General features: G+C 52.0%; 1 protein-coding gene across 1 annotated transcript in view; it reads left to right on the top strand.

The window, feature by feature from the left end:
• The window catches only part of CLCN4 (chloride voltage-gated channel 4), a 58,930-nt gene extending 33,281 nt beyond the window's left edge, over positions 1-25,649 (top strand). The window contains exons 6-13 of the mRNA XM_044235066.1: positions 321-443; positions 5,234-5,440; positions 5,563-5,643; positions 6,848-7,393; positions 8,853-9,039; positions 10,637-11,035; positions 17,438-17,654; positions 24,732-25,649. Coding sequence (XP_044091001.1) covers positions 321-443; positions 5,234-5,440; positions 5,563-5,643; positions 6,848-7,393; positions 8,853-9,039; positions 10,637-11,035; positions 17,438-17,654; positions 24,732-24,822 — 1,851 coding nt within the window. The 3' untranslated portion in view covers positions 24,823-25,649. The remainder of the gene's footprint in view (positions 1-320; positions 444-5,233; positions 5,441-5,562; positions 5,644-6,847; positions 7,394-8,852; positions 9,040-10,636; positions 11,036-17,437; positions 17,655-24,731) is intronic.
• Positions 25,650-27,573: the final 1,924 nt, after the last annotated feature.

Genomic DNA, 27,573 nt, shown 5'->3' with positions numbered 1-27,573 from the left:
TCGCACTGTTCATGACCTTCATCGTGACGGATGAGACCAGCTGCAGGCCCTCTGCCGCACTCACGCAGGCGGAGATCTCCCCGGGGGAGGGCAGGTGCAAGCAGCTCCCAGAGGGCCCCCCCGGGGCTGGGCCGGTGTGTACCTGCCAGCGCAGTGGCAGCCTCTCTGAAAACCGACACCGGCCTCTCTGGGGACACGGGGCCAGCGGAGCAGCTGTCCCCGGCCCAGGCCCTGCTGTCCCCGAGGAGAGGGTGGGCGGGGGTGGTGCTGGGCTCTGCCTTTGCTCACGTGTCCTTTCTCGTTTTGTGCGTGTTGTTCAGGGTGCCAGTGCTTACATTCTGAATTACCTCATGTACATCCTGTGGGCACTGCTGTTTGCCTTTTTGGCCGTCTCCCTGGTGCGCGTGTTTGCGCCATATGCCTGTGGCTCCGGTATACCAGAGGTGAGTGGTGGCCCAGTTTCTTCCGTGCCGGTAATAAGAAAAGCAAATGCTTAGGTGCCCAGCACGGTCCCGAGCATTTGCTATGTGTTAAGTCATCGAGTCCTTACAATGAGCCTGTGAGGTGGGTTCTGCTATTTTTCACTTGATAGTTGAGGAACCTGAAGCACAGAGAGGTTAAGCAGCTTGCCTGGGGCTGCACATCTGGTTTGCTACAAGTTGAACCCGGCCGTCTGGCACCAGAATTTATGCTCTGTGTCAGGACTTAACGCTCTTCCTCTTCTCAGATGATTAAATTCTTGTCTTTGCAAGCCACGCATAACTCTCAAACCTGCGCAGTCAGTTCATCGACCCCATACCTAAATGTGGCCCTTCAGGAACTTGTCAGTGCACCTGTGAGGTAATGGGGGCAAGACAGTAACGGGGGTTTGTCGCTCAGAATGTTGACTGCTGAGTCAACGCTCTTATGAGCGAGCTCCCTTGCCACATTTTCCTCTTCTGGTGACAGGGTAGTAGCAATCTTTAAAAAACTTACTTCCACATTCAGGACATGCTCTGTGAACGCACCCCCCAAGTTCGAGTTCTTACGTTGTCTAGCACTTCCATGTAACGTGAGCGTGAGGGAAGTGACCTCATTGACCAAGAGGAATGATTGTGATCAAACTTCAGACCCAGGAGGATCTACCAGCTAGAATGATGGTAATTGAGTGAGTTCCTCCGAGAGCCCAGACAGTGAATATTGTAGCCAGAAATAAGTTTAAAAGTTCCTTTTTAAAAAATTTTATTTATTTATTTATCTAAGAGAGAGAGAGAGATTGAGAGACCACAAGAGGCAGAGAGGCAGGCAGAGAGAGAAGGGGAAGCAGGCTCCCCACCGAGCAGAGAGTCTGATGCGGGGCTCGATCCCAGGACCCTGAGATCATGACCCGAGCTGAAGGCAGAGGCTTAACCCACTGAGCCACCCAGGTGCTCCAGTTTAAAAGTTCTTATATTGGGGTGTCTGGGTGGCTCAGTCGGTTAAGCGACCGACTCTTGGTTTCAGCTCAGGTCATGATCTCGGCATCCCGAGATGAGCCCTGCGTGGGGCTCCATACTTAGCACGTAGTCCGCTTGGGACTCACTCTCTCTCCCTCTGCCCCTGCTCCCTGCGTGTATGCGCGTGTGCTCTCTCTCCGTGAAACAAATCAATAAATAGATTTTTAAAAAAGTTCTTATATTATCACTATAATCAAGCTGGTGCTTCAGCTGGGCCCCTAGAGGTGGAGAAGGTGAGTTCAAAGATGGGACCGGTGGTGGCAACAGATGCACATTGGTCCCTGCTCCCCCACACCCACCCTCTTTGGTGGTCTTTGCCAACACGGCCGCTGTTCTGGGCAGTTCCTGGAAAGGGCAGGAGTCCTTGAAAGATTGTCAAAAGAAAAGCCCAACGTTGTCCTGTTCCAGGAAAGAGAGAGAGAAAAAAGAATATGTCAGGCCGACTTTGTGTTGGTTTGCGTTAACCTGTTGCTGCAGGAACCGGACGAGCAAAGCCGCGGCAGCATCCTGTCGCCTTGGTGAGTCCCTTCTGCTCCTGCGCAGCCCAGGAGTTCCCGCGGGTCCCTGGGGCGTGCAGCATCGCACGGGCAAAACCGCCGCGCTGCTGGGCCAGACAGAAGCAGGAGCACAACCCTCAGAAATGTCCATCAGTGACGCCTGTGAAAGAGATAGAAACCTAGAAAACCAGTAACCCAGGGACCTGGCTCAGTCTTTAAGCCTCTGCCTTCGGCTCAGGTCCCGATCCCGGAGTCCTGGGATCGAGTCCCACTCCGCGCTTAGTGGGGAGTCTGCTTCTCCCTCAGCCTGTCCCTCCCACTGTTTGTGTTCTTCCTGACAAATACCTTAATAAAATCTTAAAAGAAAACTGACAAATACGTTAATAAAATCTTAAAAGAAAACCCCAGTAGCCTGGCTTACACATGTGAAGCGGTTAAGAAACGGACTTGCTAGTGCATGTGTGAACTGGTGGCCGTTGGAGGCCCATGCTGTGTGCGTTTTGTGCCTTCCAGTCCCGCTCGGTTTGGCTGGGGCCATTTTCCATGTGCATTTCATGTTTCTCCCAGATGAAATTGGGCAAAAACAGACACGAAATTTGATTATGTTCTAGTTCTTCCCCAGTGCACAAGTCGCACTAAAATAAATTTGTGTTTGCAAAAGCAGTGTTACGGCAGAACGGACTGTGTCCTATTTGGTGTCTTGGAGCTGAGGCCCCTGGACACTAAAAAGCGCAGACTGGCATTGGGCTCTCCATCCGACGATCCCACTCCCTGACTGTAGGCTCTCTGGGCCCCAAACTGCCTTTCCAAAATGAGCAGGTGGCCGATGGGGAATTGGAGAGTTTAAAGCAGTAATAAAAGGGGTGATGTGCCGTGCCATCTCCCCGTTCCCAACCAGAGAGCCCTGGCTCAGCTTGGGATCTTGTAGACAGACAGGGGGCTTGGACATGAACTCTGTCTGTGAGGGGCTCCCTGGACTTGGTCTTTGTCCAAAGAGGGCATGTATATGTGACAGCTGAACTCGAAAAGAGTTAAATCCCAAGTTGAGTGTGATGATCTTGATGTGGTGGACGTGTAAGGCACACGCTGGTATGCGTGAAACTCAGGAAAGCAGCAGCCAGAATTATGTAGAGTATGATTCTGTTTAGACGACGTCCACACACAGCCACAGTGAAAGCACACACTGTTTACTGACACGCACGTGTGCTAAACGTGTAAAGGCGGGCAAGGAGATGATTGGGCCGGGGGAGGAGGAAGGATCCACCAGGAAGCCAATACAGGGCTTTCCAGTCTTCTCTCCGGCGTGCTGGTGGGTACACGGGTGCTTGTTTCATTAATACAGTTCTAACTACACATCACATGTAACAGATTCGTTTCTCAATTTGTGAAAGAGTTCGCCATAATCTTTTTTTAAAGACTTTATTTATTTGAGAGGGAGAGCGTGCACGCACGAGTTGGGGTGAGGAGGTAGGGGCAGAGGGAGAAGCAGGCTCCCCGCTGAGCAGGGAGCCCAGTGCTGGGACTTGAACTCAGGACCCTGGGATCATAACCTGAGACAAAGGTAGACGCTTCACCGACGGAGCCACCCAGGTGCCCCCACAATAATCTCTTAGGATTATTCCTCCAGGCACCCAGTCGCGATTATAATTTAGTTTTGGTTACTGTGACTCAGCAGTAGCAGAATTCTCACTATTATTATAGGAGAGCTTGCAATCCCTAATTTTAGGGTCCAGCTCTCAGAGGAAAGGGGCAGGGTAAAAAGGAAATATAAATAAATGTTTCACACGTAAAAAGAGCCTCCTAGTCGAAACCCAGCCACCTGTGTAAATGGACTTCACTGAGATTGAGCTACAGCCCCCTTCTCCCTCCTGTCACGTGGCGCGCAGCGACAGAGCGCACTTAGGCTCGGGTGCCCTTCGGCAACATTTACCCATTGCTTGTCTTCCCCAGCCTTTGCTCCGGAAACATTTTGATCGCCTGGAATGGACATTCCTTTGGAAACGCTGGTAAAAATGCAGACTGAGAGAACACTGATTTTTGTGTAACAAATGCTCTAGTTTAAGCTCTATGAAGCACCTGAACAGTGTCCTTGGACCAGGGAGTTAGAAGTAGGCAAGGGTGTCCTTCTTCCCGTCGCGGTCTGCTTTGTTGGTAGAACCATTGTTGCTCTAAGAAATCACGTCCCCGTAAAACTGACTTTGAACCGATGTTGCAGTTCATTACAAAAAGGAAGCGCTCTCGCAAATACTTACTTACCAGGAAGGTTTTTACCTTGAACACCTGCGGGTTGGAAAACCACCCCAGTACCTCCCACGACAGCTCTGCCTGATTCAGTCTCTGTTGATTCAAACGAATCAAGTGATTAGGTTTTGGCATTTACTGGCAATGAATTTGCTTTCTTTAGTCCCTAATGTGATCATGACAATTCCATAAAATCATTCTAGCGAATTACCAAATACCTGTTACATTGTTCATTTCACCGCGTGTCACAGCTGGCAGAGGCTCAGGTAATTTAGATGCTTGTGATCTTCTAAAGGGTATTACACTTTCAACTGTACCCTAGGGTCCAAATCCACATTAACTAACTGACAAAAAATTATAGATAATTTTATCCGAGGCAACACAAAAGGGCAGGACTGTGGCAGGCATAATAAAACATCCCTTAAATAAAGAGATCTGAGATCCCTCGAGCACCTGCTCAAATAAGCCCGCTACCCCTAGTTAAAGACCCGCCAGTCTGCCATGGGTTAGGGGCTAGTTCAGGAAACACCATCCGACTGTGTAGCTAGAAGACCTCACTGGTGCTTTATAGGAAGGAGCTCATTGCGTTCTTTGGAAACGTGTGCTTGCACACTCCCTCGCTTGGTATTTTTCCGTGAATTAAGAAACCGATCTCTATCAATAATGCCAGAGATGAAAGTATTCCATTCAGGAGCCTGACGCGAGGCTCGATCATTTGACCCTGAGATCAGGACGAGAGCTGAAACCAAGAGTCAAACACTTAGCTGACTGAGCCGGCCAGGCGCCCCCCGCCCTCCGCCTTTAGAAATTCTTAAGGTTCGCTGTGCATCAAATGGTTTCAAGTTACCATTCATGTGGTATGTTATCATAAATTCTGTTAATATAAAATTACAGTCAAGTCCAAAACTAAAGTAGCTTCTTCTCTGTACGATCAAGCAAGTCTAGTGCTGGTGAATCAGTTCCTTTCCTCGCTGCGGCATCCAGGCGGCTCACTCGCTCCCGTTCTCCATCCTCTTGCAGATAAAGACCATTTTGAGCGGCTTCATCATCAGGGGCTACTTGGGGAAGTGGACCCTGCTGATCAAGACCGTCACCCTGGTGCTGGTGGTGTCCTCCGGTCTGAGCCTGGGGAAGGAAGGGCCGCTGGTGCACGTGGCTTGCTGCTGTGGCAACTTCTTCAGCAGCCTTTTCTCCAAGTACAGCAAGAATGAGGGCAAGAGGCGCGAGGTGAGCAAGGTGCACTCCCGTCCACGGCGATGGCCTCTTCTGGAAGCCCCGTCCCGGCTCACCTGCTCACGCGGGTTTGCATGGCAGGGCTGGGGGCTCACACGGAGCTCTTTGTCCCGCAGGTGCTCTCCGCTGCCGCCGCCGCCGGAGTCTCCGTGGCCTTCGGGGCTCCGATCGGGGGTGTGCTCTTCAGTCTTGAGGAGGTGAGAAGGGGCAGTGGGTGGGGGGCGGATCCGCCAGTTCGGGGGTCTGAGGATGGCTAGCACAGAGGGAGGCCTCCATCTTTAGCCCTTTAGGACTGCATCCGAAGGGTAGTGACAACATTCCTGCCGCTCATTAAGAAGCCGCGATTTTCACGGTTAAATATTTTCAAGTATTATTTTAAAAACTGCCAATGTAATTATTACTATTATTATCTTTTGGAAGTTTGCAGCCTCTTTCTCCGAACCAACTTCATGAGGCATTTCTGGTTTTGGCAACCCAAACGGATCTATTCCAGGGATCAGCGAATGTTCTCTGCAAAGGGCCAGAGAGTAAATATTCTGGGCTCTGTGGGTTTTCCGGTCTCGGGTGGAACTACTCGGCTTTGTGGTTGCAGTGGGAAAGCCTCCACACACAGCACTCGCATGAGCGGGCATGGCTGCATTTCTTTTTTTAAAATTTTTTAAAGATTTTTATTTATTTATCTGACAGAGAGAGCAAACATGGGCAGGGGGAGGGGCAGAGTGAGAGGGAGAAGCAGACTCCCTGCTGAATGAGGAGCCTGACTTGGGACTCAGTCCCAGGACCCCAGGACCATGACCTGAGCCGAAGGCAGACACTTAACGACTGAGCCACCCAGGCACCCCTCTGGCTGAATTTCAATAAAACTTTCTTTGTGGCTGCTGGAGTGTGCATCTTACATAATTTTCACATGTCACAAAATATTGCTTTTGACCATTTCAAAGCTCACAAAATATTTCTTTTTGACCCCCAGCATTTAATAATGTAAAAAAAAAAAAATTCTTAAGTCATGTGACATACAAATACATTCAGTAGGCCAGGGTTTTCCTACCCTGACCGATTCCATTTTATTCTGTAGAATGAAATCCAGAGGTTTATTCGCTTTGGGGAGGGTCTTTGTGACATAAACAGAATTAGAACGAACTATTCCCATTTCTTTTACAAGAGCTCAAACACATCTGGAGTAGGATCTGCTCCACTTGAAGACACAGAGTCCTTTAAATGTCTTCGTTGGTGCATCTTGGTGGTAGCGAACCCTAGCCCGAGGAAGTCGGTACCGCCCGTCTTTGGTCTGAGTGCGACCGTCCCACTAAGCGCCACTGGGGGGGCTGCCGATCAGGGGCTGGGGGCTCAGGGCAGCTCTTCCCTCCGCCAGCCTCATGTTGTCCTCCGTGTTCGCCCCAGGTCAGTTACTACTTCCCCCTGAAGACCTTGTGGAGGTCCTTTTTCGCGGCCCTGGTGGCAGCCTTCACGCTGCGATCCATCAATCCTTTCGGGAACAGCCGCCTTGTCCTCTTCTACGTGGAATATCACACGCCCTGGTACATGGCTGAGCTCTTCCCTTTCATCCTGCTCGGGGTCTTCGGCGGCCTGTGGGGGACCCTCTTCATCCGCTGCAACATCGCCTGGTGCCGGAGGCGCAAAACCACCAGGCTGGGGAAGTACCCGGTGCTGGAGGTCATCGTGGTGACCGCCATCACCGCCATCATCGCCTACCCCAACCCCTACACGCGCCGGAGCACGAGCGAACTCATTTCCGAGCTGTTCAATGACTGTGGGGCCCTCGAGTCTTCCCAGCTCTGTGACTACATCAACGACCCCAATATGACCCGGCCTGTGGATGACATCCCGGACCGGCCTGCCGGCGTCGGGGTCTACACGGCCATGTGGCAGCTGGCCCTGGCGCTGGTCTTCAAGATCGTCATCACCATCTTTACCTTTGGCATGAAGGTCAGTGAAGGGGAAGGAGGGGTGGGGAGGCAGGCACCCTCCTGTTCGGGAGGAAAGGGGGGGGGAGGGAACTGACCTTTACCAACTCTTTTCTCATGCTGGGCACTTGACCTTCTTTTTAATCGCGAAGATGCGAAGCTTTTGATAAGCAGCGCGCCTGGGAACCAGACTGTAGTCACTGTGCAAGTGGGCGAGCGCGGGCTCAGAGTCCGTCATTCATCTGGGGCGGAGCATAGCTTCAGGAATTCCCGTAGAACGCACGCTTGTGTCGTAAGCACCCAGGAGCCGAAGCCGGACATTTCGAACCCCGAGGAACCCCTGTAGTGTTCTGCTGCTCTTGCTTTCTCTGCGGGACTTTCATGATTTGTTTCATTTTAAAAAGGCTAAGCAGCCGTGTACTTGAGTGGGTAATGGTCAAACACAAACCTGAATTTTTGCCTTAGGGGCGAAGACGGGTGGACTTGATTAAGCAGCCAGCTGTCTCCCCTTCGTTGTCTCCCAGCAAAGGGATTTTGTGTCTGAGAGAGACGCCAGCAGCCTCTTGTGCCCACTGAGAGGGGTCTGCTTTGTGGTTATAGGGAGTTAAATGACTAGGAATTGGGGGACCACTCAGAGCACCATCCCAAAGTCTAGAAATCATCCTCGAGGATCCAGACTCGCCTGGAATTTGGTTACAAATCCACTCGCAGCCTCAGATCGATGACTGTCCTGGGCCACTGCCAGGCGGGATCGGGGATCCCGTGCAGTCTCCATGAACACGGAGGGTCCGCTCGCTGGCCCACGTCCGATCCCTACAGAAGTGAAACACGTTTCCACGCAGCAGAATGTGAAGCGCGCTGCCCCCAAGATCTTGCAGTTTACACAGTCCGGTTCTTTGCTGCCTTTCACCGGCTTGAACATACTCAGAATACTTCTGGGAAAGTACTTCGTTAGGAAGAGGGGACAGCCCCTGTCTCTCTGACAGGTGTGGCACCGCTGTGTCCTCACGGGGACTGTGAGCCCGTGGAAAGCTCCTGAAGGAGCTGGGCAGCCGCACCGGGCTGCTTGGTGTGACCCGTGAACAGTCGCACGCCTTCCTTTTCCATTCCCCTGCTGCGGCTTCACATTTAATGGTAAAAGCTCGTGTGAATGACGCACAGGGGCGAGAGCAGGGGGAGTATTTGCAGGGGGTCATCATCCTTTAATCCCCAGCAGGAGAAGCAGGCCCGGTTTTGAAGGAGAGGAGGCAGACGTGTAAAGTCGCGTTCTGTCCGAGTCACAGTAGCTAGGACTGACCAGATGGGTTAAGCCACTTGTCCTGTTTGGTCCACACCGCTGACCCTCCATTCGGAAGCGTTGTGCCCCCTCTGAAGAGCAGCGGGGCACAAGCCCGTGGAGGGGGGGATTGATCACCGGGAGTGGGGAAGCGGGGCTGCGGCCTCCTTCCCTCATACTTCCCTTCCCTGTGTGCCCCCCGGAGATCCCCTCAGGCCTCTTCATCCCCAGCATGGCGGTGGGAGCCATGGCCGGCAGGATGGTGGGGATCGGCGTGGAGCAGCTGGCTTACCATCACCACGACTGGATCGTCTTCAGGAACTGGTGCAGGCCTGGAGCAGACTGTGTCACCCCCGGACTTTATGCCATGGTGGGAGCAGCGGCCTGCCTAGGTACAGCCCCGGCTGGGGTGCAAGGGAAAGGGGGGTCAGGCCAAGCACCGCCACCAGCCGCTCTGGGTTGGGGCACTGGGGAGAGGGAGGACATGGCCTCGAGTGTTGGCTTTCCCAGGACAGGCCGGGTTGTGTCTCTGTTGCATATAAGGCCCTAAATCTCAGTAGCTTAACACACTGGGGCTTGTAGCTTGCTCGCGATGCGCAGGGGGTTCTCATTATTCGCGGAGCTCACATTTGGGAATTGGCCTCCTTGCTAAAACCTGTGACCCCTAAGTCAACACTTGGGGTGTGTTTGCTGTGTCATCCCGAGACACGCGCAGGAGCTGTGGAAAGTGCGAGGTGCCTAGTGTGTGCTCCCGGCTCCGGGCCAACGAGGTGGGGAGGCCGGTCCTCTTGTCACAGCTCGGATGCTCTGCACACGTGGCCTTTTCGTGTCTATCTGCTGCCGTGTGTTTTGCATTTTGTGAATGATTTTGTTGTTTTAAATGGCCCCTAGCCAGAGTGCTAAATACAGTCCGTCTGGGCATCGTACGCACAAGAAGGCTGCGATGTGTCTTGGGGAGAAAATAGGAAGGTCAGAGAAGTCTCTCACACAGGAGTTTCAGTCTGCGGGCCGTGCGTTCAGTGTTCGTGAATCATCTATGTGTGTTAAGTAAGGTGACTTTAAATAGAAATACACAGGAAATAAGGTTCTGTATTGGTCGGCCGACCAAAATGGTGTGAGCCGAAGCTCACACAAACCCAACCTTGCGTTTTCCCCAGAGCAGTGATTCAGCATTTGCTCCTTCCGTATTTGTGGCAACTTTGTAGATCACGGCTACCGTGACTAGTGAGACTCGACCCTACATGTGCGTGTGCACACGTGTGTGTGTTCGTGTAGTGGGAGTGGTTGGGAGCTTCTCTCCACTCAGTCATTCAGGGCCTGGGTGAGGACGTAGTCTCCACCATGTTGCGGCTGCGCCTTCTAGAATACTGGTTTTCAACCGGGACAGTTGTGCCTCTTGGGAAGACTGGGGGACGGAGGGGACATTTTTGGTTGTCACACCTACGGGGCGTTGCGACCGGCATCTAGTGGCTGGTGGCCGGGGATACCACCGTAGAACACAAAACACCCACCCTCGTTGTCCTAGTGCCGAGGTCGAGAAACCGCAGTTCAAGCCCCCTGAAAGACTCGTGGGAGTTGGTATGGATACCAGGGGACCCACAGTTGGGTCCCTCTCCTGTCCATAGCCACTAAGAATCTCTGCAGTTTCCCAGCTTACGGGGTTCTGGAACACAGCCACATTTGCTGCGTCAGAGCCCTGCCTAGCCCACTCACCCGAAAGCCAGGCTCGTGGTCTTGGGTGAAGAGACAGCCCAGTTGTCTTCTCACCGAAGAGCCCCCCAGGCAGCTGTGACTACAGCCCCCTGAGGTCGCGCTGCGTTCACCAGAGCTTGGCCGGCGTTCCAGAGGTCTGTGCTGGGCGACATGCCGGACCGTGGCTTTGGAACAGGTGTCTGGAGGCTTTAGAGGCAGCTTGTCCGTTTCCACGGTTCATGCCCTCCTGAGGGTCTGGAGTTGAGTTTCAGAATTGTATCTTGTCTTTGGTTGCAGGTGGAGTTACCCGGATGACGGTGTCATTAGTGGTCATCATGTTCGAATTGACGGGTGGTCTAGAGTACATTGTGCCCTTGATGGCGGCAGCCGTGACCAGCAAATGGGTGGCCGATGCCTTTGGGAAAGAAGGCATCTATGAGGCTCATATCCACTTGAACGGGTACCCATTTCTGGATGTGAAGGACGAGTTCACCCACCGCACGCTGGCTACCGACGTCATGCGGCCACGGCGGGGCGAGCCGCCTCTGTCTGTGCTCACCCAGGACAGCATGACCGTGGAGGATGTGGAGACGCTCATCAAGGAGACCGACTACAACGGCTTCCCCGTGGTGGTCTCCAGGGACTCCGAGCGCCTCATTGGATTTGCGCAGAGGCGGGAGCTGATCCTCGCAATAAGTGAGTAGAGGGAGGGAAGCTCAGGCTGTACTAAGAGGCCAGGGGCCGCCTTTGTCCCCCCTGAATTCCCCAAGAGGTTAGAGAGTGCCAAGGTCAGAGGGCTTTAATCTCACACTTTCTCGAGCCTATTCGAGGGGACTCTGCATTACGCCGAGCTCCTGGTTCACGCTGCTGCTGCCGCCGGTCCCCAGGTCCCACCGTGAGGAACGATGTCTAGGGAAAGACCCGCTTGGCTGGAAAGTAACAGCCACATTTGCACGGGGCCTCTGGGACCCGTCCTGCTAGGTGGCCCGTGGCCGCCACTGCCCTTTTTAGGGAGATGTCAGGTGAAGCTGGGAAGGATGGAGGCGGGGGAGCCCGGACTGGCCCTGGCAAGCTGCTCTCGGCCACAGGCTTTCCGGTGGCCTTCCCGACGTTGAGGGTGAGTTCTTTGCCCCAGCTGCCTCCTGGGCCACCGCACAAGCCCTTCCCTTGGCTGGTGGCGTTAGGTCCCACCCCACTACTCTGAGGCCCGCGTGAGGCAGTTCCGTGTGATGCGTTTCCTCCCGGTGTGCTGGCTGCAAGCGGCGGGGCCGAGGGGCAGGCTGTCGCGTCGCGAGAGGAGCCAGCGGCTGATGCCCGAGTGCGGGCTGCCCAGGATGGTGGCCCAGAGAAGCAAGTCTGCCGGCCCCGCAGCCTAGGGATGCGTGCACCGAAAGGGAGGTGGGAGGTAGGATTCCTGAGAGAAAGGCCTGGGTGTGAGCCACACGGAGACCTAGGAAGGACAGCGAGCCTTGGAGACCCCCTTCAGGCTGGAGTCCCGCTGGCGCACGTGAGGCGGCAGGACAGGGACCAGCAGAGCCCCCCACCCTGTGTGCGGGCTGGGGCCAGGGCCATCCTGTGCAGCCCACCTGCTGCCGTGATCTCCCCATCCAGTGGCTCATGGCGGAATGGGGCCCGCAACATGGCTTGTGTGGTTGCTTGAAGACCGAGTATCACCGAGTATCCCATCTCCCAGGGCGCTCAACAAGTTCACCGGTGGGACTAGCCAGAGTAGGACTGCCTGTGCCCTCACCAGAGGACCCCTTGCTTATCCCTGCCCTCGGTTAAGGATTTCTGAGGCCCCCTTTCAATTTCTAAAATCTTTTTGTGATGTTGAATAGCCTTTCCAGTATCTTTGAAATACCTTCATCAAAGGCTCTCTAAAAATCAGTTTGGGTAAGCCGTATGCTCTCACCTTAGCTTGTTGCTCGAACAGATTCCCCTCCCCCAAAGCAATAACGGAGTTTATATTTTGGACCCGATGGCACACGGGTGCGTCTGGGCTCAGCCTGTGCTCACGTCCTGTGGCTTAACAGTCAGGTGCCTTTGGGCATAAATATTGCCTTCTAAATAACGAGGTTGGTTTTAAGCTGTATGAGCAGGGTTGGGTTTGTTTTTAAAATAATGTAATCAGTAGCCTTGAAAAATTTATTCAGTCCCTAAGATCTTTTAAGCAAAAGCTGAAATTTAAAGACTAAAGTGATGTCACCGGACCCATTCCCTGTTGTGCCGCCCCGGGCGCACCTGCTAGAGACAGCTCACTAATTTCGCTGAAGCCCATTACTGTAATCAAGTGGGAAGCGGTAATTGTCATCAGCCGCTTAGTGCAGAAATCTAAGCTTGCCGACGGAGCGGGCTCTTAGAGGCGATGTTTGGAATGTCTAAAGAGGCAACCCGCCGTGTAAATAGTACCTGTGTGCTTTCAGCCAGACCGATAATAGTATAGAAGCTGCTGTTTACGTGGTTTGTGGAAAGGCAAGGAGTGTTTCACTCTAAGCAATCAGAAAAGCTGTTTTCTCGATCTGTGGAAATAGAAGAGTCCCTGTATCCTGCTGGAGAAATGTGTGACCTGTATTTGTGAAATGATGTGGCCTTTTGTGAATATAAAATATGATTTTAGCATTTAGCTAGTGACTGTCTCATGCTGGTTTCGTTTTCAGGGGAATTAGGAGCCAAGAGTATAGTTCAGTAGAGCCAAGATGGTTTGAATAAGAGTGGTAGATGGGGTAAATAAGGGCTTTTCTTACACATCACGTTAAAATTGTAGCAACTGGGGCACCTGGGTGACTCAATTGGTTAAGCATCTGCTTTTGGCTCAGGTTGTGATCTCAGGGTCCTGGGATCGAGTCCCGCATCAGGACTTCCGCTCAGCGGGGAGCCTGCTTCTCCTTCTGCCCCTTCCCCCTGCTTGTGTCCTCTCACTCTCTTTCTCAAATAATAAAATCTTTAAAAAAAATTGCAACAGCCGCTCCCGTAAAGCTGGAAATGTTATTTTCCAGCCGTCTCTGGAATGCCAAACCGCAGCCAGTGTCCTCGTCAGGGAGCGGTTAGCCCCACGTAGGACATGCGGCGCCCTTCCCCATCACGTTCCGACACATGGGGCCGCGTGTGACCCATGTGCAAATTCCCCGTCAGTGAGACTCTGCCTCTCAGTGCTGTTTGCGAATACAAGGCTCTTTCTGTGCTTAGCAGGGCTCAGACTCTTCCAGTCTTGAATTCTGCAATTAGGTGAGGATGGGTTCCGAGAGGGCTCAGCGGGAAGCCGCAAAGATGATTAAAGGGACGGAAAGTTAGAGTCACAGGCAAGAGTTAAGGGGAACCCTCATTTTTTTCGTCTGGCGGGTGATTTAATGATGATTCTGCAGCGTGTGGAAGATGCTTGCTTGCAGGAAGGGGTCTGTGACCAGAACTGAACCTCTTGTCAGAGCTGTTGGAAGGGCTGTGGAGGGATAGAGCGGTTTCTTCCTAGGAGGGCTGTCCCTGACCCGCACAAGCCATGGAGGACAGCGCTGTCATCTGCTGCCTTCTGCTGGGGCTTGAGCACACGTACAGAGGTACTTCTCCGGGCCGCTGTCTGCTGTAGCTTATTATAGAATCATCTGGTTGTTCTTTGAAATAGTTTTTATTTTATTTTTATCACATTTTTTTTTGGTGCCAACTACCGCTATATAGTTTCAGTTTTGCTCTGCAGCCTTTTTAGTTAACGGCGTCTGTTACGTGGAAGCATTTTTTTTTTTAAATTTTTATTTATTTATTTGACAGAGAGAAATCACAAGTAGATGGAGAGGCAGGCAGAGAGAGAGAGGGAAGCAGGCTCCCTGCTGAGCAGAGAGCCTGATGCGGGACTCGATCCCAGGACCCTGAGATCATGACCTGAGCCGAAGGCAGCGGCTTAACCCACTGAGCCACCCAGGTGCCCCCGTGGAAGCAATTTTGATGGACAGGGTGAGAAGGTTCTCCCAAGTAGGGCTTCTCAGCCTTCACGCTATTGGCACTTGGGGCCGGATCGTTCTTTCCTGTTGGATGCTGAGCAGTATTCTTGGTCTCTGGCTGCTAGGTGCTGGTAGCACCCCCATCTCCTAGTGATGAATAACCAAATAGAGTCCAGAAAGTTCCAAATGTCCCCTGAGGGTCAGGGCAACCTTGCTCCCAGTTGAGAACCATTGCTCTAAAAGCTATGGGACTAGCTAACTGCATATGTGAGTATTTCCGGCCTTCAAATTCCTTGGTGTATCAGAGTTTGTGACATTTACTTCTCCAGCACTCTGTGCCTGGTGTTGTCATCGTATTGTCCACTAGAAAGTGGAAAATGTACCTCGTTCTTCAGGAGCTGTGGCCCCGATACTAGCTCGGGTAGAATAGATAACGAAGCTCTTGTATTAAGCACAGCTTAATTGATCTTTAAAACAATTAAAAATGAAGTTTATGACATTCTTATGTGTTTGCTTGTTTTAAAGATTTTATTTTTTCATTTGAGAGAGACAGAGCGAGCACAAGCAGGGGGAGAACCAGAGGGAGAGGGAGAAGCAGACACCTCACTGAGCTCTGAGCTTGACGTGGGGCTCGATCCCGGGACCTGGAGATCACGACCTGAGCTGACAGCAGACGCTTAACTGACTGAGCCACTCAGCCATCCCTATTTTTAAAGAATTAATACATATTCACAGAATATTGGGGAAATCAGAAGCAAAAGGGAAAATTTTAAAAAAGCACCCACTTTCTCAACAGCATAGAAGGCCATGGTTAATATTTTGGTGCATTTCCTTCTTAGCTTGTGGGCCTTCTACATACGTAAACATTGGGCCTTTTTTGCGGGGGGGGGGGTGGTTCTTTTTTGACTCTGGCTTCTGTGAGTCCCTAGGGCCTGGGAGTCTACGCTTTTGTAGCCCCGGATCATTCCCAGGGTGGGGAGTTGTTTTAAGCTTTCCAGCGGGATCTATGTCTTGTGCAGCCTCCGTGTGCGGGCATTATTCCGGTCGCTGGGAGGGCGGGGAGCAGGAGCCAGTGACCGCCCTCTGTGAGCATGCATGCTGGCCTCTGTTGCGGGCCTCGTGGTGACTGATGGAGGTTTCTTGCCCCAGTCGGGGCTAGATGGTTGGACCTAGCAGAGAGCTGCAAAAAGCTTTCTTTCTGGTCCTTCCATTCATCAGTTTTTGGCCTGTATGTAGCCCGTTGGAAGCGTTCAGCTAAATCTTGGTAGGACAGTTCCAAAGTGGCCTAGCGGAGCCCTTCCAGAGCAGCAAGGAACACGGGCCCGCATCTCTGGCTCCGAGCCCAGCTGGTGCCTTCGATTCTTTCTGGCAGCGAACAGCTCGTGGGTTTCCCTTCCCGGGGTCTTCCCCATGAAACGGGCTGTCCCACATTGCCGGAGGGACCGAGTACGCGGACATTTAGTAGAACCACTCGCTCATTCGTTCCCCTGTTGACTGATTCACGCACGCGTTTGGCAAGCATCTGTTGTGAGCCTCCTGTATACTAGGCCTTGTCCAGGCTCTGCGAACGCACTGGTGAGCCAGGAACTGGGAATCACCGAGCTAGCTGCTGATAGAATCGGGGCTTCTGACCTGATCAGGACACTCGGAGGAAACGGAAGGTGGTTCTCTATTTCGACAGGTGGACTGATGGTCACTCACTTGTGTTTGGTCTTACGAGGAGCTCAGCAAATCCTCGTTTCAGTTCGTGACTGAGGTCTGTGGCTTGATCCAATCCCAGTGAAGACTGATCCTTGATCCAGTCGCCCCGATGGTTCCTGTCACGTGTCATTCTCGGGCTGCGACGATGAGCCGTGTGTCGCTAGTCACCAGTGCACCTCAGGGCTCCGGGCCAGAACAGTCTTGATTGAGGAGAGAGATGGGCAGCGTGTACCATGCAGTGTCCACACTTGAAAAACACACCGTGCCTCCGCGTCCTCTGGTATTTGTGGTCGAATCCCAGCCCATTCACTGTAACCGCATTTCCCCTGACCCACATAATGCGCCGGCATTTGCCCAGCGGGCCCACAGTTTCTTTTTTAACAGAGACCCTTTTTCAAACTCAGCCTGACCCCGAATGCTGCCAGTTTTCCATTAGAGTACTCAGGCAGTTCCAATTTTGTTTTTCAAAGAACAATGTAGGTGAATAGTAGTCTGTGAGAAGGCCAGAGACGTATTCTAGAAACCCAGGATCCATTTTAAGACAAGCCTCACTTGTACATTTTTCCTAACCGTTTCCCATGAACCAAAAGAAAGATTAAAATTCCAACAGAAGGAAAATTGCCTTGGAGAAATATCTTGAGACCGATGGATTTATTTCACGTGTGACTTAAAATAGCCTGGGTTTCTAGTACTGCATAAAGCTGTATTTCTAATGAGTTCCTGTTACCCTACTTTTCTTCGGCTTGCGTTTGCATGTCCTTGCCTACAGATAGAAAGAGCCTCATTGTTACCATAACAGTTTTACTATCTTTCTTTGAGGAATCCCCAAAATGATCCATTTTTAAGAGAGGCCATCCAGGAGGTGGGGGCATGGTGGCTTTTCTGGAGTTATTTCTTTGGTCCCAAGGGCCATATTTGGAATTAAGCTGCATTTCTGGGCTGTGAGCCTGGGATGGCCCTATAGGTTTTTGTTCCTTTCAGGATTCATAATGCCATTTGGGCCAGTTAAAAGTTAGTTTATAAAAAAAAAAAAAAAAGAAAAACAATTTACTAAGGTCGTTGGGCAGCAAAGTGCGGTTTTTTGTCATGTCCAACTTGAGCCCATGATGAGGGAGTGTTAGGAAAGCAAGGGTGGAGGGCCCTGGGCCTTCTGGTGTCCCCGAGCCCAGGAGGAGGCAGTACATTCTCCCAAAGAAGTCGCCTTGCTCAGGCCCACGCGTCAAGACTTTGGCGACGATCGGGTCACAGCAGAGGGACCCTCACACGGCGTTAGCTTCAGAGAGATGGCGATTCTCCAGATGTTTGGCTGAAGCCCTTCATTAAGAATGTGGCATTTGCCCCCGGAACCCCTCTCTGTGGGATTGTGGGACGCGGACAGAGGGAAGGCCGCTGTTCCTGTGGTGGGGGCTGGAGGCAGTTGCGAAACAGGGTCTCTGCGTGGCTCACTGTTCCCGCTCACCCATTCCAGAGAACGCCAGACAGAGGCAGGAGGGCATCGTGAGCAACTCCATCCTGTACTTCACGGAGGAGCCCCCCGAGCTGCCGGCCAACAGCCCGCACCCCCTGAAGCTGCGGCGCGTCCTCAACCTCAGCCCGTTCACGGTCACGGACCACACGCCCATGGAGACGGTGGTGGACATCTTCCGGAAGCTGGGGCTCCGGCAGTGCCTGGTGACGCGGAGTGGGTGAGTGTTCCGGCCGGACTCCGAGGAGCCCAAGGTGAACGAGTCACGGTCTCTGTCCCCGGGGGCCTCGCGGGGCAGCCGGTGGGAGGGGAAGGTGGGAGGAACCTGCCGGCGGGGCAGCCGGCCGCCCCAGGCTGAGGGTGCGTCGAAAAGGGGAGGAGCCGAAGGAGAAGGATTTGGGCAGCTTTTCTGCTCCCCACCCCCGCCCTGGGTGGCACTTGGCTCGGGGAGGAGGGACAGCCTGTTGTGCTGTCACGGGGTCTGGCATGCCCCACATGCTGGCGCCACACCGAAGCGGGCAGTGAAAGGCACAGGCTCGTGAGAAAACGAGGGTGTGCGGGCACGCGGGGCGGACCTCACGGGGCCCGGAGCGCGGCCTCTGCACGGTGCCTGGTTAGGAGCTGCGGAACCGCTACGAGACGTGGATCACTGTATCTTAAGACGCGCCGGGGGTTTTTGCAGAAGCGGGTGTTGTAAGGGCGGCGGCGGCTTGCGGGCTGTGTCCGGTGGAGCCCGGATTGACCCTGGGCTGGGGGCGCCGGCGGCCCATGCCGTCTAAGGTCACAAAGAACTTGACTCCCCCCAAACGTGACTGCGGGTAGCCTGCTGTTGACCAGATCCTTACCGATAACGTGAGCGGTGCATTAACACGTATTACACACTCTAGTCTGGAAGCCAGAGGAAATGGGACTAAGAAAATCATAAGGAAGAGATCGTTCATTTACAGTACCGTCCTGCATGTTTCGAAAAAAATCTGCATGTAGGTGGACCCATGCGGTTCAAACCCTTATTCTTCAAGGGTGGCCTGTATTCCCGTGCCCCTGGGTTCAGCCGGGGGCAGCTCTCTGCAATCACCTGGAATTTCTCATGGATGACATGACCCATAAGCAGATGTGAAGTTCACATTATGCTCGGATTGTTCCCTGATACAGCAGTCGGTTCAAGACAACCTCTTGTTTTCAGAACAGCTGTCCCCGAGTTTCTGGCAGATCTGGTGGCCCCATGGCATTGTCTCTGCGGTGACAGTACTACATTTGCTTTGTGTTACCGCGAGCTAGGAAACTAGCATTGCACAGACTGAAGGCTCATGATGGTGTACGAGGTGCCGTGCCCCAGGCCATTCTTTGGGCTCAGAGGTGCACCCCAAATCCCACGGCTTCAGAGGCCTGGGTAGAGGAAGAGACTGGCCCAGTCAGGGCAGCCTGGAACCTTGAATTGTCCGCCCAGCATATTCTCTGTAGGCTGAGGGGAGGCGGTGGGGCTTCAGGGACGCTGACACCCCGTGTCGAGGCCTGAACTCTCTAATGTCAGTTACACTGCAGAGCCCACCACCCGGCTTCACCGAGCGCTTCTCACCCAGGGTGATGTCGCCTCCCAAGATGGTGGGTGTCCTTGCTAGAGAGAGGGGATGCTCCTCGCACTTGGAGGGTAGAGACCGGGGATGTTATTCGGAAGCCTGCTGTGCACGGGGCGGCCCGCATTGCATCAGAGACTCACTGGCCCCGAAGGTCACTTGCTCTGAAGCTCAGTGACTGTGGGCTAGGTGCCCATGAGCAGCCAAGTGAGCCCTCCTTGCTCCCTTGCTTCCCTCCTGCCATCCTGGCTGTGCAGGGGGCCAAATGTGCGCACTGACCCAGAGAACCCCGAGCCTGCGCGCCAGGTGTCCTCAGCTCCAGCTGTAGCGGGGGGCGGGGGTGTTGCCCATGGGAGGGACTGTCGGTAAGCGACGAATTCAAGTTCCGGACCAGAGATTGCTTCTGCTGGTGATTTTTATTTTTATTAACTAATTAATTAAGTTAATTTGTAAAAAAAGATTTCATTTATTTATTTGAGAGAGAATGAGAGAGAGCATGAGAGGGGAGACGGTCAGGGGGAGAAGCCGACTCCCCGTGGAGCTGGGAGCCCGAAGCGGGACTCCAGGATCACGACTTGAGCCGAAGGCAGTCACTTAACCACCTGGGCCAGCCAGGCACCCTGTTTATTAATTTTTTCGCTGGTGATTTTTAAAGGTACTCAGTGGGTCACGGGATCCCCCAGAGTATTGAAGCTCCAGGCTAAACGTGGAGTGTCGGGGCCAGTGCAGCCACTGATCCCTCGGCTGGGGGTGGGGCCTCTGAAAGCGTGTTTCTAGCCAACACCTAGGAGCTGCCACTCGCTCGTCCCGAACTCCACTTTGCAGAATGCTGAAGCCCATTTACATACTTGAATTTCCATCGCCCGGCGTAACTACCACTGTGATCACCCGCAGCGTCTCAAGTGCGTAGCCATTTCTCTTTTCCTTTAAAAAAATAATCATCCAATGTCAGTTATCATTGGAATTTCCAGTTCTGGCAGGAAATTCTGCCCTTACCGCCCGCTCACACCTCACGCAGCCCCATGAGGTTTTCCTGTGAAGATCTGGGTGCCGAAATTGGCTCCGAATGTTCTGCGAGAAAACAAAATCGCACTCTCTCTCGCTCTGCATATTTTAAACAAACACAGATGCTGATGCGTTACTGCTGGCAAGGGAGCCCCGTCTGCAGGGCTTTCATCTCCTCGGGCTCGCGGCCCAGCTTGCGTGTTTGATGTACTCCGTCACCATGTGCCTTCCCTGCTCGCGGTGAGGGCCCCGGCTCGTCCTGTGGACCTGCCTTGGCGGCAGGATTTCCTGGGGCCTGGGCCCCAAGGTCATGGCGAAACCACGCCAGGAACCACAGAAGGCTTTGTTCCCAGGAGGCTTCAGTCTCCGGAGCCTCCAGTGGCTAAGCCCGCATTGCATTTCGGTGGGATTCTCCCCACAGAGGCTCTTGAAGGCCAAAGCGCGCGCAGGGGAGTGGGGAGGTCGAATCAGCTTTCCCCAGGCCTGCTAGGTGGGCCCCCAGGACTTGGACGGGGTGGCCTTCTCAGAAGAGCCCGGCTGTTCTAACTGGATATGTTCATGGCCACAGACTGGCCATTTGTCATTCCCTCGATTCACTTGAACTGCAACGCAAAGGGGCCAGAAGGTCAGACACTTGATTTACAGTAAGTCCTGTCCCACCACTACGATCTCTGCCGGCTTTGACGTTGTCCCTTCCTGGGTGGGTGTTCAGCCTTCCTCGCCTTCCTCTTCTGCAGTAATTGTTGTAGGCCAAGGCACAGTTTATGCCCAAACCCGAGACCGCTCTGAGTTCCTGTTTCCCCAGAAGCATTGTGAGCAGCTCAATGTTCCATGTTTCTAGTTACAGAGTTTGAAGAGGACGTCGTCCACGCTGCCCCGGAGGGAAGAAGGGCAACCAGACCAGGCTTCCTAGATATGGGAGGGGTGGTGTGTGTCTATGTGTGAGTGTGTGTGAGTGTGTGTGAGTGTGTGTGTGAGAGAGAGAGCGGAGTCCTCGTCCCTTTGCCAACACTAAGAAGCCCTACTTTTTCAAAGTCACATTTGCTTCAGCAGCATCTTACAGGGCGTCTCTCTGAGACCTGGTGAAGGCTCAAAAGTGTCCAAAAAATAATAAAGCCGAGAGCTCGTCATCTACTAGGAGACATGGACATCATCCGATTTGGGCGGCTTGACCCTGGTGTTCTAGAGGGCAGGGTCCTGAGCCAGGCTTCAAGGGAGAAAATGGCAAAGGACAAAAGAGCGGTGTCAGAGGAGGCTGTTGGCTAGTTGGCGATTGCCAGCAGGAGACCCCTCCCCCCCCCCCCCGCCGAGACCCGCCCCTTAGCCGCCCCACCCCCCGTGCACCCTGCTGCTCACGCCACCTCCCATTTCTCCTCTGACCCCAGCTTCTAGTGGCATATTACAGGCCCATGCTGGTTGCCTTTGTACTGTCCCTTTTAAATGCGATGGAAGAAGTGTTGCGGACTGAATTGTGTGCCCCCCAGATTCATATGTTGAAGCTTCCCAGTCCAGGGTGACTGGATTTGGAGATGGGGTCTTCAGTGCGGTAATTAGAGTTAAATGAGGTCCTCAGGTTGGGGCCCTAATCTGGTAAGACCGGTGTCCTTACAGGGACAGGAAGAGGCAGCGGGGATGTGCGGGCCTGGGGAGAAGCCAAGTGAGGGCTGCGAGCCGAGAGAGGCCTCTGGAGAAACCGACCCCCCGCCCCCGGAACCTTGATCTGGGCTTTCTGGTGTCCGGGACTGTGAGCGCAGTCACCACCCAGCCCGTGGGACTTCGTTGCGCCGCCTGAGCTGAGTCAGGACCCCGACTCCGTGTGGCCACTTTAGTAGAACAGCGTCTTGTTTGATGGGACATCGACAACCTTACTGCATTCTCATACCCTCTAGAAAAGTCCTTAAAGTAACTAACATATGAACACGGTTGAAGCCAAGTAGCTCTGAGCAGCTAGAACAGAGAGCGATGCCCAGTTCTGCCCTTCCGCGCTGGCACCCCTCTCCTTTCAGGGGACCACTTTTCTTCCACAGGGGTTTGTTTTCTTTAATTAATAGACTATTTTTAGAGCAGTTTTGAGTTTATAGAAGAATTGAGCATGAAGTACAAGGTTCCCATGTACCCTCTCCTGTCCCCTCAATTTCCCTTACTAGTATGTTGCATATGTTACATTTGTTGCCTTTGAGGAACCGATACTGGTACATTAACTCCCGTCGGTAGCTTACCTTAGGGCTCGTCCTTGGTGTGGTACATTTTGTGGGTTTTGATAAATGGAGAATGACTTGTATCCACCATTATAGCATCACACAGAGTGGTTTCTCTGCCTTAAAAATCCTCTGGGTTCCGCCTCTTCGTCCCTCCTTCCCTCCTTCCAAACCAGGCAACTACTGATCTCTTTACTGTCTCCATAGTTTTGCCTTTTCCACAGCGTCCTAGAGTTGGATGTGGCCTTTTCAGACTGGCTTCTTTCGCTTAGTGACATGCATGTAAAGTTCCTGCATGGCTTTTCATGACTTGACCACACATTGCTTTATTAGCGCTGAATAGTGTTCCATCACTCGGAGGGGTCACAGTTTAGGAATCCAGTCACTCACTGAAGGACATCTTGCGTGCTGCCGAGGTTTGGCAGCTATGAGTGGAGCATACGTCTTCTAAGAGTTAAGGAAATTACTTTATGTCACCACTAAACTGTAATTATAAAGAATTAACAGTGACTTAGTATATCATTCAATATCCAATTCATATCAAATTTCAACCCAGAATTCTTTCAGGGTCCACACATTGCATTTGGTTGTTTTGCCCCTTTAGCCTTTCATCTAGAACACTTTCCTACCTTTTTTTGGTGTATTATTTATGACACAGTATTTGTTTTTGTTTGGGAAGAGTCCGGAATCAGTAGTCTCACATTGGGAATCTGTTTGATAGCTTCTGGTGGTTTGATTTGGCTAAGTGATGTGCCAGCATAGATGATGTCACAACGTCAGCTTTTCCAGCTTTGTTGGTGATAAGCTGTGCCACTTAGATGAGGTGGTGGGGACCAGAGCCCTCCGCTGAGAAGGGACATTTTTCTCTCTGTATGTAATCTGTGGAGGGATCCTGTGAGACCAGGCGAGTTTTTTGCTTTCCAGCAACCATTCACCCGGCGATTTTGGAACCCACGGATGGTTACTGACTAAACTAATTATTACAGCAGGCATTGCAAAATGTCCATTTGCTGATTCTGTCTCGCTTTGTACGTTTCCTTCCATTTCTTGGAGCCTCACAGCAGAGTCATGATGCTTGCAGGATTTTGACATTCATGCTTTTCAAGTCCCCCTTTGCTATCTTCCCCTCTCCTGCAGACATTCCTGTGAGGGAGAGGGGAACAGGCAGTACCCGCTGTCTCCCCCAGGGTCAGAGGTACGCAACTAACACCAGAAAACAATCGCTTTTTCGGGGTTGGTTAAGGGCCGTGTGGTCAGGGACAATTCTGGCCTGACAGTTTCACTACCCAGCATGCATTTCACCAGTCCAGCGCAGCCCCGGATGCTACTGTTCCCTCTTCATAGTCCCTTCTGTTGCATGGGAGATGAATTTGACCAATTTGGCCTTAATTAAATAAATCACAGAGTATTGCATTTGTGTTTTCTGATTTGGGAGTATCTCATTATTTTACATCGATATAGAGTAGAAATCTTTTTCATTTTATTAACCACACAGTATTCCAGGGTCAGCCTGACCCTGTTTAGTTCTTCTTTTTTTCTTGGGTGTTCGGGCTACCTGGCAGACCAATTTGGCCAGTGGAACTTTCTTTCTCTAAAGAAACTGTGCACACCCCCTTCCTTCAAACCTTTTCCTTTACCGAGGGGCTGTGGGGCCGTGGTTTATCCCAGCAGGTGGTCCTTTAAGTAGTTAATAAAATCAAGACTGAGTGAGGGCTGCGGGCTGTGGTTGCACAGGTGTGTCCTGGGCAGTCTGGGGCACATGTTGCATTGTCGTATTTGCCAATGGCACTCCTTGGGGTTGTGCAGTGTGTAGTCTGGGGCCCTTACACAAGGAGCCCTGTTAAGAGGCCTTGTTTTCGTAAGTTGAAAACAATAGAATTTTGGAAGAGGGGTCATTTCCGTTTATGGCGAGAAATACGAATGTTAAACTTTACCCATCCACTATGATAGACTTAAAATAGGATCAGCTGTTACCTTCTGCTTGGAATTTCTGTGGCCCAGTTTTGACAAAGGCTTTCACAATTGATTTTTTCAATTGATCATAGTCCTGAAATTTAGGCAAGTGTATTAGTCACTGTAGGTTTCTTGCTGTAATTAACAACCTTGCCATCTCAGTGGCCTAACACGGTAGTGATTCATTCCTCCCTACGTCACGTCCAGTGTGGGTTTCAGCAGGTGTGGGCTCTCTACCATAGAGTCATCCAAGGACCCAGGTCTTTGAATCTGGTGGCTGCTAAGTCAGTCCTCTGTGACCTCAGAGTCCTTCACTGGCTCCCCTGCCTGTGGCCACCAGTTGAGGAGAGAGAGTGTCTGGAAATGTGCAGGTGACCTGGGAAGCACATCTCTCCTCTCCACCTACAGGCCGTTGGCCAGAGCTCACTCACTTGTCCCCACCCGACTGCAGGGAAAGCTGGGAAATGTCTCTCTGTGCGTCCAGGTGGAGAAGGCCCTGGGGTTTAGGGCAGGCAGGAGTCAATCTTGCAAAGCTGACCTCTTTTCTCTATTGTGTTTCTTCTCCAGGAGACTTCTTGGCATCATCACGAAAAAGGATGTCTTGAGACATATGGCCCAGATGGCAAACCAGGACCCTGAATCCATCATGTTTAATTAGAAACAAGGTGGCATTTATTTTCAGAAAAACACATTTTAAAAGAAATAAACAAATGATATGTTATTATCCTAATGAACGATTGTGCGCTGGGGGCAGTGGAAACAAAAGCTTTGTTGGAAAGGAAGAAGGATGAAACCTTAAAAAAAAAAAAAAAGAGACATCAACGAGTAGGCATTTATAGCTTTAACCCCTTATGAGTTTCCAGCTGTGTTTCTTAATGAGTTTATTAACCGCCTTCGGGGCATGAGGGTGGGGGTCAGCAATATGGTTTGTACAAGGACACGGAACACAAATGCTGAGTCCAGAAATGTTTGCCCCTTGTTTTAAGGCTGATGTTTGTGAAGCTTTGACTCCAAAAGGCAAAGGAGTATTGGCCTGGCGGCATCTTTTATTTCTTGGTTCCTGAAGTGTTGCTGCTATTTCGCTGAATTGGACTAGAGATATCTGCACTCACTTTGTTGGAAAAGACAAAAGAAATTAAATCGGCACACAGTGAAAGCTGAAAGTTTGCCAGTGGGTTCACTCCCGACCATCCCATTTCTTGCTCCCGTTCTTGGCCCACTGTTTCGCTTCTGCCATCAATTTCCGAACCAACATCCAGGGTCTCCTGCGATGATGAGTATGAAGAAATCCTTTCTCTGTGCAAGGCCAACACCTTGGGACTGCATGATGAACTCCTGGCGTGTTTAGTGCTGCCTGTATTTCCTCCCACACAAAGGGGTTCATCCTGATTTTGAGTGTGTACACACCTGCTCGTCATGTTGCATGTGCATTCCTAAATATTGAGCCATCCAGCACTTTCCATGGGCCATATCTGTGTGCTGCCAGCTTGTCGTAAGTGTGCTTTAATTTCCGAGCAGCGTACGTGAGGGTCAAACAGGCTGCCCCGTGTTACCACTTATTTTTCCTTTCAGATCCTATTAAATATGGCTGCAGAGAGGGTGAGGCATATAAGTCTCAGTAGGAACTCCTCCAAATGGATTGCAAGAGAAATACTAAATTGATTCTAAATCTGTTCCATTATCTTCTCTGTAGGATGCAAAACGTCTGGCGTTAGTGTCTGAGTGTGCACTTTCGTGCTTGTACGCAGAACACAGAAGGGCAGAGTTAAATCATCCACAGCCAGTTTGAGCACTGGGCTTCTATGTATTGAACTTAATGGTGCACTTGTTTCCTTAGTCAGGACTTCAGTCTTTTCTGGGAGAAGGCCCGGTGCTGTGATTGAAGTCCACGGTGTTCTCGGTGTGAGCCTGGCCGCTGCTCCCACTCGCCCTCTCCCGTCCCTCTTGGCTCTTCCCAGCTCCCTGAGCCGCCCTCACCCTGTGCGTTGTTACTGGTTACTGACGGTGCAGGTGCGCGTTTGGCGGCAAGTAAGAGAAAAATCCAACGGACAGTGGAGAGTTGAATGAGAAACCCGGGGGTCAGACAAAGGACTCATGTCCTTTGGTATTGTTTTCTGCTGTCCTTTGTCCTCTGGCGTCCTTCGTCCTCCGGCGTCCTTTATCCCCTGGCTTGCCGCCTCTGAGCCACAAGGTGGTTACTGAGCTGCCGGGTAAGGTGTCTGTTTCCTAGACAGGGAGAGGGAGGAGGAGGCCTGAAACAAGGGGCAGCGCCTGTATTAGGAAAGCAGAATTCCCAGAGAGGCTCAGCTTATATCCATTGGCTAGAATTCTGTCATATGACTCCCCCCACCGCCCAGCTGCATGTGAGTGTGGGAAGGAAAGTTTGTAGCTAGACATACTATTCTCTGAATGAAATTTGCTTCTCTTAATAAGGAAGGGGACGGGTCCTGCGGAGGGAATGCTGTGCACTGGGTTGGGCGCCGTGAGCGTGTCCAGGTTGCCGTCCTTCCTGTCCTCCTTACCCTTTTCCTTTTCTTTCTTTTTTTTTTTAAGATTTTATTTATTTATTTGACAGAGAGAGATCACAAGTAGGCAGAGAGGCAGGCAGAGAGAGAGGAGGAAGCAGACTCCCCACTGAGCAGAGAGCCCGATGCGGGACTCGATCCCAGGACCCTGAGATCATGACCTGAGCCGAAGGCAGAGGCTTCGACCCACGGAGCCCCCCAGGCGCCTGTCCTTACCCTTTTCGTTGCCGAACACTCGAGACACTCTTTTCTTACCTTACAGTTTCCCACCCCTTCTGTCAGATTTGACATAGAACTACCAGTTAGAAGCCATCATTTCTTAGCCCTAATAAAAACCTAGAAACTTCTAGTTGGTGTAAGTAAATGTACTGTTGGGTTCTGTGGGTTATTAAAAAAGTTAAGTCCAACCATGCTGGCAAACTGGAAGATTTGTTTCTGTGATTGGCCGGTCTCCTCCAAACTAATACCAAGTCGCCCCTTCCGCGTGGAAACACCAGTCAGTAGTAGAGAAGTCAATCTTCGTGTCTCTTTTGCGGCCCGTGAGTATCGAGGAACAAATCCTAGTATGAGTGTTGTTGCTGGGGTTTCCAAGTGAAGCCGGGTTCTTCTGAACTTTAAATCCTAGAAGGTCTTAAAGATGGCTTCGTGGTGTTCCCTCTCACTCCCAAGTGGTCTCCCAAAGAGTATCCATTAGTCATAGCCCGGATTTAGAGAATCCAGTACGCCCTTTTAGCTGAAATAAAGAGCTTCAGAAGGGAACACGAAACAGTGAACAGATAGCCAAAGGTCAGTGAAACCACAAAATTCCTTCCTCCTTCAGCCGAGGCCATGGAGGGCTGAAGGGATGGTTTATTCCGGACCAAGGTCACCGAGGGATGTTACGC

This window comes from Neovison vison, chromosome X (genome assembly GCF_020171115.1).
Source record: "Neovison vison isolate M4711 chromosome X, ASM_NN_V1, whole genome shotgun sequence".
Classification (NCBI taxonomy): domain Eukaryota; kingdom Metazoa; phylum Chordata; class Mammalia; order Carnivora; family Mustelidae; genus Neogale; species Neogale vison.
Note: the sequence above shows the minus strand (reverse complement) of the source record. Positions and strands in the feature narration are given on the sequence as shown.